This window comes from Ascaphus truei, chromosome 2 (assembly GCF_040206685.1).
Source record: "Ascaphus truei isolate aAscTru1 chromosome 2, aAscTru1.hap1, whole genome shotgun sequence".
NCBI lineage: Eukaryota > Metazoa > Chordata > Amphibia > Anura > Ascaphidae > Ascaphus > Ascaphus truei.
Window position 1 is genome coordinate 412436173 of NC_134484.1, and position 12703 is coordinate 412448875.

At 42.9% G+C, this 12703-nt stretch overlaps 1 protein-coding gene across 1 annotated transcript in view; it reads right to left on the bottom strand.

Annotated features, from left to right (window-relative positions):
• The window catches only part of CUBN (cubilin), a 312445-nt gene that overhangs the window by 206130 nt on the left and 93612 nt on the right, over positions 1-12703 (bottom strand). Inside the window, exon 27 of the mRNA XM_075587495.1 lies at positions 11905-12092. Within this exon, the coding sequence (XP_075443610.1) occupies positions 11905-12092 (188 nt within the window). The remainder of the gene's footprint in view (positions 1-11904; positions 12093-12703) is intronic.

Genomic DNA, 12703 nt, shown 5'->3' on the forward strand with positions numbered 1-12703 from the left:
CACAAGATGTCTTCCGGTACCGAAAGTTATCTGGTGGCATAACACCAGTATATAAACGTGGGTCAATGAAACCTATAAGCTACAAAATAATTTAAAAAGTGGAATAACTTTTAGCTGCTAAAATTCTGATAGACAAAGCCATGGTCACTGCCGAAGTCTGACTCCGGTTCTGCTCTGGGAATACTGCCAGATACAGTGTGCAGTTTCACTTCATTCTTTTGTCAGTGTTTTCTTACATTAGATTTTATTCAAACAGATCTTTTTGATTTAACTGATGGTATATTCATTTAGGCAGAGCACAAAACAGGCTTTTATTTCAAATTACCAACGGCAGAAAGTCACATTACTCTGAGTTGGCAGGGCGTGGTAACTGACAGGATTTTTCCAGAACAAAAAATATATATATAAAAAAAAAAGGAAAAATGAATCACTCGTGCCACAGTTTGCATGTCTGAAACAAAGCCGTCCCAAATCATGCAGAGGAGTTCTGCATCTGAGGTCTTTTTTTTTTTTTTTTTTTTTTTTTTTTAACATATCGTATTTCTTTTACACCACAAACTGGAACTCTGCTGTATCAGGATTTGTCACACATCCAAATGCCGTACGAAAACCAGACCAAACCATTAAATATATATAATTGGAGTTCAATAAAGTCCCCCAAAAAAGCCCTTAACCATGTAACAACATTGCCACCATTGTGCTGTTTGTTTTATAATTTGTTGTACATAAACATCATTTGTTTAAAGTTCTACTATTTGCACTGGTTCTGAGAAATGTACATTCATTGTAGGTTGTGATACCTTCTTGGGCAGGGGGTGGCCAACTCCAGTCCTCAAGGGCCACCAACAGATCAGGTTTAAAGGAAATCCCTGCTTCAGTACAGGTGGCTCAATCAGTGGCTCAATCAAAGACTGAGCCAATGCTGAGCCTCCTGTGCTTTAGCAGAGATATCCCCAATACCTGCCCTGTTGGTGACCCTTGAGAACTGGATTGAGCCACCTGAGCTGAAGCAGGGATATCCCTAATAACTGACCTGTTGGTGGCCCTTGAAGACTGGAGTTGGCCACCCCTGTTCTAGGGGACCAATATGCCAGTTCTGAGCTTTGTGCAGGCTGAATGCTGGGACGCAGTGATGTGATGTGTGTGTGTGATGCTTAGAGGCCTATCTATTAAGATGTGAGAGGCAAATTTACTGAAACATAGTGTTAGCAATTGTAAGGTCTCCCCATATTCAATAACAATTATCCGTGCACAAATATTGCTACAAAAAACGAATTTGCATGTGCTTTTCATGACAAAAGTGGTCCGTTCAACATGATTTGTCTTTAACCCTTTCTCACTATGCTGTAAGCATCACTGATTTAAAGAGGAAATTAGCATGAGCGGGGATTTTTATGTAGCCAGGTCCCCTCCAGTCCCCCGTTCCCCACCCTTACCTCCGCTGCCAGGGGGATGTTGCGGGGGGGGGGGGGGCGACAGGCTCACTGGTGGCTTCCTCCGCAGGGCGCCGCCATGTTTTGTGTGCGTGCGCGCACGCGCAAAGGTTCGCACATGCGCAGATGCGGAGCTCCATAGTGCAGGGCCTTGCCAAGTTCACACATGCGCAGCTGCAAGCGCGGCCGCCATTACAGTGTCGCGCATGCGCAGGAGATGAGGCGCATGCGCAGGAGATGAGGCGCACGCGGGGACAATGGTAAGGAGACTCCACGGGGACTACAGTATCCAGCAGCCACTGGGGCTGATACCATGTGACGCCAGGGAGCCGATCGCACGACCGGATCCCCTGCTTGGGGAAGAGATACAGTTGGCGCACTCAGGAAGAAGGGGGTCAGGATCTGGACAGAGAGGGTGCAGGTAGGGTCCAGGGACCTGTGCTCCTTTGGACTAGGCCAGATCCCCCTAAGGTTCCAGATAGATTCCCTGAGTCACAGTAGATATGCTAAACTGTGGTGTGCTGTAGGGAAAGGCCTCAGGTAGGGACCCTTTCCCAGTAGTAAGGCAGAGACTGAGGCAGAAGCTGCAGAACATTACCTCTGAGGGAGAAGTGCGGCCTGTTGCCAGTGACCAAGCCAAGACTCTTAGAGAGAGACTATCTATAGGGGTACCATCCAGCTGGAGGCCCTTCCAGAAGTATCAGCCTAAGGATCCACCCGGGAGAGGAGCAGCAGATTGCGGCGCGGAACCACCCCACTGATCTACGGAGTTCTACTAATCGTCCTGTTCTGGACTGAGACCAGGTAGGTATTAAACACGTGCACCAATAGGCCCCAACACATCAGGGGAGTGCGCTATCCCACACACACTCTTTGGGGGAGGGAATAGCTGGTGGACACTCAAGAGTTAAGTGCCCTGGCACTCCAGTACTTTGGGGGTTCCAACCGGGAGTTGTTATTGTGGGGTGAAACTTTGCGGGCTGTGTTATGTGGATGGTCTATAATCTGTGTATAGTAAATACTGTTATTATATGTGATTACTGTGTGTATTGGTTCCGGTGAGGGGCTCCTCCCACCACGTTGGGATCCCTCGCCGCTGGAGGCGCTGCACCTAAAGAATAATTATACACCAGGCTCCCAGTGGCGGTATGTTGAAAACACACCTAATTAAAGCAGCGGAGACCCTACATTAATCTTCATTTGGAGCTATACAGTTGTGAGCTGTGCAGAGCTGGACTGTGTTACAAGGCAGGCCGAATCTTCATCAACTCCAGACAAAAGTGCAATACATGTTTGGAAGGAAATAGTATCCTTATCAATCATCAAATAATATGAACACTAGATATGAAAACTGTGTAGATATAAACGTGTAAATAGTGCTGAGTAGAGAGTTTCCAACTTGCTCATTTTAATTTGCATTCCCTGGCAACATCTTTAGCAGGTGATATAGAACTTAACCCAGGCCCTCCCTTTTCAACTCTGCCCCATACATCTGAGAATACCCCCTTTAAATTCCAAAAAGGTCTATCTGTCGTCCATATAAATATCCAGAGCCTGCTGACCAAACAGGATGAACTAAGAGAGCATGGTGCCTTATGCACAAACCCAAAGCCATCGTTCTCACAGAAACATGGCTAACCCCTAAAACCCTTGATGCAAATATTGCCATTCAGGGATACTCCATTTCTAGGAAAGATAGGTCAAAGAGAGGAGGAGGGGTGTTATTTTATATTGCAGACACCTTACAATTTGCACAGTTAATTTGCCCCCCAAACCCACCCTCTTTTGAAATCCTAGTTGGCAAAATCTGCCTCCCCTTTTCTAAGCCCGTCCTGATTCCTGGCATCTACCGCTCCTCTACAGTCCCTGACATCACCAAGTTTCTTGGCTCCATTTCCTCTCTGAATGAGAAGAGTGAGCTGCTAGTTCTTGGGGATTTCAACTACAATTGGCTCGACCCTAAAAACCACAAAATCCAGATACAACTCAAGTCACTTAACCTAACACAACTCATTTCCCAACCCACACGAAAAAACCTGAAATCGCACAACCATTCCTTGCTAGGCTGGATTCTCTCCTCAAATCCCAGCAGAATCCAAACTTCTGGCATCCTTCCTGACATTTTCAGTGACCATGCAATAGTGTACTGTGTAAGGAAAATTAAACCACCCCAATTAAGCCATAACGTTCTCCTCACTAGAACATTTAGAAACTTTAACCCACAACAGTTTCTGGCTGACCTTACCAACTGCCCTTGGTACAGAATCGACTTAATACCTGACCCCGATTCTGCTCTCGACTATTTCCAATCCAAGTTCTTAAAAAAACTCTGTGATGCCCATGCCCACTATGCAGAATACGAGTATGGCGGGTCCACCTTCCGTGGGTTACAACTGACCTTATAGCGCTCTACTATTTCAGGGATGCCTTGTGGAAAAGCTACAAAGTAACAAGCACTAAAAAGGATCTTAACTACAGATGCCTGCGGAATATGTGCACAAGGCAAACAAGACATGTAAAAGCACAATATTACTCTTACAATCTTTGCCAGAATACATCAAACCCAGCTAACTTCTGGAAGCTTATCCACAATATATACAAGCCTTCTAGCCATCAACAACCAAGTAATATCACTTAGGAGGATATTACTCTGACAAATCCCACTTACATTGCAAATGCATTCAATGATTACTTTGTGGGGTGTGCTACTAACTTATTAGCGAAACGCAACCCAAACCACAAACATGAACCTCATTCTGAGAGTACCCCTATTATCCCACCCTCTCCCAACACTGCTCACAATTTTCAATTTGTCCCAGTAGCTGAAGAGGAGATTACACAAGCGCTCCTCAAATTAAAACTAAGCAGCCAATGTGCACCTGACTTTCTGCAATCTATGTTCCTAAGACTTGGTGCCCCAGCTATTGTCAAACAAATTGCTTCCATAGTCAAATCAATTCTGTCTGCAGGCCATATCCCTAAGACCTGGAAAACTGCCAGATTTGTCCCAATCTTCAAAAGTGGGGACAAAAACACTGTCTCAAACTACAGGCCAATACTTCTGCCAATACTATCCAAAGTCATGGAAAAATGTGTTCACTCCGAATTAAGCGATTACTATACCAAGACAAATTTCCCTAGCCAATTCCAATCTGGCTTTCACCCAAACACTCCATGGTAACTACCCTGCTAAAAGTTTGCAATGAGATCCAGTGTGGGATGGAACTGGGCCAACTCACTGCAATATTCCTAGTTATTTCAAAGGCTTTTGATACTGTTGATCTTGTTATCTTGCTTAACAAGCTCCAGTGCTCTGGAATAGGGAAGCATGCTTTAAACTGGTATCATTCCTACCTATCAAGTAGATCCCAACATGTGTCTATCTCAGACTTTAACTCCAACCCCTTGGATATCACCACAAGGCTCTGTTCTGGGGGCCTTACTCCTCTCGGTGTTCATCAATGATCTTCCTACAGCTTGTAAGGGAGCTTTAATACACATGTATGCAGATGACACAATCTTATATGCACACAGCCCTAGCCTCTCCGACCTTGAATACATACTTCAATCTGACTTTTTGAGACTTGAAATTGGATTTCCCAAAACAAACTGTTTTTAAACACTGACAAGACTGTAACAATGGTATTTGGGACCAAGGCTAAATTTTTAAAGTTTCCAATGACTGAGCTCCAGATAACCAACGCTAACACCACCCTAACTCCTGTTACTAGTTTTAAATACTTGGGCATATCGTTTGACTCCCATTTAACATTTGGGATGCACATTGATACCCTGACATCCAAAACCTATGACAAACTAGGTGTACTTTATAGGAACAAATCTTCCCTAAGCCTGCTGGTCAGAAAGCGTATCGCACAGCAGATGCTAATGCCAATTATCGACTATGGGGACATAGTATACGGCTCGGCACCCCAAACCCACCTTAGCAAACAAGATACCCTCTACAATTCAATATGCCGTTTTGTTCTCCAATGCAACTACAACACACATCACTGCGAAATGCTCAAAGAACTAGATTGGTCATCACCTGAGTCTAGGTGCAAAGTTAATTTTTCCTGTATTTCCTTCAAATACTTTCTGGGCAAGCTACCCATCTATCTGAACAAGCTCCTCACCCCTACCACATGTAGCTCTTATCAACTGAGATCTGACTCCAAAAGACTGTGGTCCCAAGGTTCAGCAAAGTATCCTGCCGCTCCTCCTTCTCTTACCATGCACCCCAAAACTGGAACAATCTACCGGAGACTCTCACAGCCGCCATTAGTCTAATTTCTTTCAAAACTAAAGCTGTCTCACATTTTAATCTGGTCTGTAACTGTTACATACTGTAAGCCTATAATCTATATTATCTGTAACTGTGCATGCAATGTCTTGTATATAATGTATACCTTGTTCACTTATGTACAGTAACTATGTATTTGTAACCATGTATTTGTCATCATAGCTCTATGACCAGGACATACTTAAAAACGAGAGGTAACTCTCAATGTATTACTTCCTGGTAAAACATTTTATAAATAATAAATAAAACATCTGACAAAAATAAACAAGACAAGAATATCATGTGAGCAGATGAATATAACAGCCTAACTAATAGGACACATACTTGTGTCCCTGGAAAAAAATGATACAGTTATCTCAATTTTAAGCAAAATGTGTTATGTCGAAGGAATGCAATGTACAAATTAATATGTTAAGAATTTTGGTAAGCATCAAATGTATAGATGCAGCAGATCAGATGAAATGGAAATATATATATATACATACACATTTGAAGTTATGGTGGGTGAAAAAGGCGACAAAAAACCTCCACGTTAGCATATAGCCAATAAAGAATATCACTTGTGAGCACATTCACATGTCTTAAACAAGTCTGCAAACCTGCTTTTCATCATTATCACCAAGCATACAGTGCTCCCACTGCAGCAAGGGATTCTGGGAAATGACATGCAAATGAGCACACAATGTATCACCTTTTGCCTAAAATCCATTTATATGGAACCCATATAAGCAAATGCTCTGCTATTCACACATCTTTTAAGCACAGCATGGGATTAGATGCAAAGCCAGTAAAACCACTCACAGACTTGTTTCAACATTAATCTGTTTCATCAGTGTGAGGTTGGTTGTACTGGCTTTGCAATTTTCAAGGCTAGGTAGGTTTACCATACACATTTTAAGTTATGGTGGATGAAAAAGGCGACAAAAAACCTTCACCGTTAGCATATAGCCAATAAAGTATATCACTTGTGAGCACAATCACATGTCTTAGTCCTCGCTTATAGTGCCGGCGACGGCGACGCGACCGATGACGTCACCCGTCACCGTCGCGATAGTTGAACTTCAATTTTAGGCGACATCGCTGGCTACAAGGCCATTGACATTCGAAAAGGGGGAGGGCAGAGGCACAGAGAAGCTCCTGGTTGGCTGCAAGGGGAGACCATCGCCGAAAAAATCAAATATCGGTGACTACTTGGTAGCATTGTCGCTCCATCGCTTTGGCGACAATGCTTTTGTTTTGAAGCGACGGTCACGTCACTATAAGCTCAGCCTTGGGCGGTGTGTATAGTGCCAGCGACGCTACGGCGACGTCACCTGTTGCCGTCGCCACTAGCGAAAGTTGTATTTCACTTTGCGGCGGTGTCACGGGAGACCAGGCCATTGATTGGTTTAGAGGCTGTCACATGAGACGACAGCCCCTGAAAAGTCAAATATTCCCAGCTGCAAAGAGTCGCGTTGCCCCGTCGCTTTGTCGCTGTCGCACTTACTATAAGCGCATGTGGCGGCGACAATGCATTTGTTTTCGGGCGACGTCGCATCGCCGTCACTATAAGCCCGGCCTTAGACAGGTCTGCAACCCTGCCTTTCAACCATTATCACCTCGCATACAGTGCTCCCACTGCAGCAAGGGATTCTGGGAAATGACATGCAAATGAGCACGCAATGTGTCACCTTTTGCCTGGAATATCTATTCACATGGAGCCCATTTAAGCTGATGTATCGCCGTTCACACAGCTTTGCAGACCTGTCTGAGATGTGAATGTGCTTACCTGTGACATTTTTATGTGCTGTTCTTAATTTCTAAGAATCTGTTCAATATCAACTACAAAATACATAAACTATTGTTTTAAAAACTTTTGTCATGATACTTTTTTCAGTTTTTTTTTAATGATCCAGTATTGATCATATTTGATCACTAAAAAACTGAAAAAAGTATAAAGAAAAAAGTTTTTAAATGAAACATCTGCTCTATGATCAAAACACATGGGGGTCAATGTATCAAAGCAAAAGTGGAGGACTTCTGGGGCAAAAAGAACGGCACAAGATGTATCAAAGACAAAATCCCATTGATTTCAATGTGAATTTTCTCTATGATACAGAATTGCTCTATTTTTGCCTTGATACATATGCCCCATGCGGTTCTATTGGAGTCACTTATTAAAGTCTCCTGCCTGCAAAACTACGGCAACACAAGTGCAAAAAACAGCACTGTATTTATCAAAGAAAAGGAATTCCATCTAAAACAATTCTTCTGCATGGCTTTCACAGCTTTAGTTAATAACCTATGTACAGCCCTGTCATGTCTCACCCTACTATGTACAGCCCTGTCATGTCTCACCCTACTATGTACTGTACAGCCCTACTATGTATAGCCGTGTCATGCCTCACCCTAGTATGTACAGCCCTATCATGTCTCACCCTACTATGTACAGCCTGTCATGTCTCACCCTATTGTGTACAGCCCTGTCATGTCTCACCCTACTATGTACAGCCTGTCATGTCTCACCCTCATGTGTACAGCCCTGTCATGTCTCACCCTACTATGTACAGCCTGTCATGTCTCACCCTACTGTGTACAGCCCTGTCATGTCTCACCCTACTATGTACAGCCCTGTCATGTCTCACCCTCATGTGTACAGCCCTGTCATGTCTCACCCTGTGTACAGCCCTGTCATGTCTCACCCTACTGTGTACAGCCTGTCATGTCTCCTCCTACTGTGTGCAGCCTGTCATGTCTCGTCCTACTGTGTACAGCCCTGTCATGTCTGACGCATTAGGGCTTTATCTTATCTGTTCCCAAGCAGCATGAGGAAAATGTCACGCTGCCTGGAGACCCTTTGACAAAATCCCAACTCTATTCCTATTCATCACAACCCTGCCCCCGCATGTCACAACTCTTCCCTGGCACTATCATAACCCAGTCTCCACATATCAAAAACCCGCCCACCTAATAAGCCTGCCCCCTCATGACACAGACCCTGTCCCAGCAGATGCTAGACTAGAGCCTCTGCTTTGGAGGGGAGGAGTGATCTCACACAAATGTAATACATGTGTGAGGCCCTTTCTCACGCCCCAGAGAGCTCTGTATGTATCAAGGCCACAGTGGTGCAATTCTGGGGCAAAACTAACTGCACTAAAGAACAAATGCTATTGATTTTAATGGGATTCTATAATACATATGGTACAGAGTTTACTTTTGGCTTGATACATGCGACACCAAGTTTTCCAGATTCTTCAGACTACTAGCAATATTATTATATTATATAAAAATGGTCTCTCAATCCTAGCAGCTTTTCTTTCTGTTACACATGCTGTTATACATACTGTATACAAGATGCCAGGCATCCTGTCAGTGTTACCACAGTGAGTCAGCTTCCTCTTCCGTGGCAGTGCATAGCATGCCACTGAGCTCACCAGGAAGTGCTGAAACTAGTAATAAACGTAAACTGCTTGCTGAAGTCTGCCTGGTAGGGACTTTGCAGCATCTTGTTATATAATAAAATATACATCACTTTTTAATAACCTTTTTCACAAACCACATAATTGGGTGTTTCAAGTAAATGAGCCAAAAGGTGTCTTTCGGTGCAGGAAGGTGCCGTATCACACAGCACTGCCTAGTCCAGGGGGCCCGTTACAATTTCATGTGAACTTACTCGTTCTCATTATACAATCAAACATGCCATATTACAGTACAAGTTGCCCTGCCAATGACAGATTCCAAATAAGGTGTTTAAGTTGGGTTTAAATGCAATAAAATGTTTTTTTTATTTATTTATTTTTTAAATAGGAAAGTTTGGTTTATACAGGAACAGGACCTGAAGCTATACCCCTATGCAACACATGTATGCTGTCATGATTCCCTCCTGCAGTACTCTTCGTAGACCTGTAGGGGAGCACAGAGGAGTTAGGTTCAGGCCCAGAACTGGTAAGAACTAGAACAGTCCACGAGGCCAGCTGCCATCTTCATTTCAGAATAAAAACCCCACCCAGTCTGTTAGTTCCTAGCTTTTCAACTAGTAGCTGATTGTGCAAGACCTGATAAAAAAAATTGTCAAGCCCTTTCTGTTACTGCCACTTTCCCCACCTGCATGTATTCTAAATAGTGCACTGTCTGTCACGCTAACACAATGAATTAAGAGGTGCGAATTTCCTAAACTCGGCAGACAGACACTTTCAAGCTCCGGGAAAGTTAAGCCCCAGAATTCATTGCAGCAGTGCAATTTCGGACACTCATGTGCTGCTGCCAGACAGTTTAGTGGCTGCTTTAGATCTGGACCATCTTTTGTGTCTTGTGAACACGGTTGCCCCCTTCTACTGAAGGCCAACCCGGAGACAACGTTTAAAAATTTTGCGCTTACCATCGTTGGTGGCGTCTCCCTGGCATCATTCTAACATCCTCCCGGCATCTCCCACTGCAACCCTTCAATATGGGCGCGCGGCGCCGCATTGCCATGATAACGGGACGCTAACTGACGTCACGCGGTGTCAAGTTGCCATGACAACAGGGCGCCGAGGCATCACGTGATGTCAAGTTGCCATGGCAATGGGCTGTGATGTCACGTAGTGTTCCCATTGATATTGCAACGCGGCACCATTTGATGCCGCGTGGCCATATTGGCAGGTTTAACTTCCAGGGGAAGGTGCCGGGAGGACTCCGAAGGATCCGGGAGACGCCCCTGCACGCCACTACTCTGAGGTTTACTAGGTAAACCCGGTGCCTGCAGATACGTGGTCAAAGCCCGTAGTCTCCGGGTCAAACCCAGAGTGGTGGCAACCCTGCTTGTGAGTCTTTTGGGAGTGGAAATGGGCTTGAAAATGGAAAAATAATTATACCCCGCATGCTAAGCTAAATACCCACCCAGCCAACCAAATGCACACATCTATATCTATCAGCTATATCACAGTTTCCCCTTTGGGATGGACCAACATTGAAAGAAACAATGCAGGGGAAGTAGACCAGGACAAGTGAGACATCTGAGTGTACAATGTCAAAAAGGGTCAATTTTGTTTAAGAAATGAGACTGAATTGATATATGTCTAATATTGTTCTTTATCACTCTGGCAAAAACACAATTAGTTTATTCTAATTTCACTTGAGTTTAGAAACAGTCCAGAACCCAGATCCTTTTATTTTGGTGTTTCTATATTAGCATGACGTGAGTGTGCACATAAGTGTTCTTTATCAAGCGGTAAGGTGAAGGGAATTCGGCACTTTCGTCCCCGTAACTTACTGGCACCTGGTTTGTAGCATCAACCAGCTTTACAATGCAAGGTCAGTAACCATCCTCACACTGAGAAGACCCAAAAGCTGAGTAGGTTCATTGGCCATGCACTTCAGGTTAAAGTGAATAAGAAGCAAAAAGTGTCATACCCAGAATCCTTTGCTGGAGTGGGTACACAGTATGCTGTGCAATTATGGCGTTAGGCAGGTTTGTGGAACTGTCTCAGACATGTTAACGTGCTCATACAGTAAATGGTCTTTATCTATGTTATATCAGAAAACTAATCCTTTGGTTCAGGGATAATAGACTGAAACATCCGTTTTCTGTTCCACTATGGATTGAACTAACACAGCTGTGCTGTTTCCTACATCCTTGCTGCGGCAAGAGTAGGTGTATTACTTTCCTACATTTTATTTTTTAATTTTTTTAAAGAACTTCGGTTGTACAGGGCGATATAGATTTAATTTGAGTGCTGTTTATCTTCTAAAAGACTTATAACACAAATACAACGGGATGTGATATATGTGATTATTCACAACATGAAAGCATACAGGTATTATGGGATCATGGCATTTTCTTCTTTCTCATCTACTTATAAACTAAATACTGTCAATTAAACTCACTAAGAAGATGTAATGAGTTACATATATCATTATCACAATCAGTATTAATTTAGTTTGTTGGTGATGCAGGCATAGAATTAGATGTAGTGTGCTGTATTTGATGCAGGTTATTACCAATTATAATTATAAGAGGGATAAGGATTTAGAATTGTCTCAAATAATGTTGTGCCAACGTCTGGTAGAAAATACATTTTTAATTACAGTAAATGCACTTTGACTCATACTAATAATTTATTTTCCAGTTAATACCACAATAAAAGACAGACTGGGTTGTGTTACCTGGAATGAAAATAAAAAAATCGTATTAATGTCCGATTAACCTACCTTTACATAGTCACGGTCACAGCGTAAATGTTGTTCTAAATTAAACGTTGTAAATGTATAGTTAATTGTGTTTCCAGATGTTGTTTGTACGGTCCAATTGCAGTGTTGGTTCACAGAATACGAGTTGGGATAATTTAGGCTCTCCAAGATGCCATGGCTGCGGTTACCAATCACAACTCCTTCACATACTAAAAATAAGTAGAGAAATACACTTAGGTGCAAGATACTGTATCTCAAACTGTAAAAAGACCATTTTACACACTGCAAATCAATGAAGCAAGATACATGCAAGCATCTTATGGAGAATCTTCCATATTTAGGGAGGAAAACTATCACACTTCTTACAGAATTAACTGTTCAATAAAAATATCACATGAAATGCACAATCAACTACTACTTCTACCCTGCTAAAGTATGCTTAGGTAAATGGGCTTCCAGAACCTGGCTATATTTACCATAGTAAAAACAAAACTCCCCCAAACATATGTTAAATTTCGACCAAAGCAGTTTTAACCAAACACATACAATCCCTGCAAGCTCTGAACGCAACACCCACCACATCATAAATATTTGTGTCAAATTGGGTGTGGCCAAATGTACTGTATACTGTACAACAAAAAACAAAATGCCCCAATGCTACATCCAAATTACAAAGTATATAGTTACATACTTTTAAATCTCAAAAACGCTTAAAAGTTTGCACTTGTTCTGAAAAGTGTGAAAGGGACACGGGGGATGAGCTGAAGGAGATATTCTGGTGTATAAAGCACAAAAACTGTCAAAAGAAATAGCAAAGGCA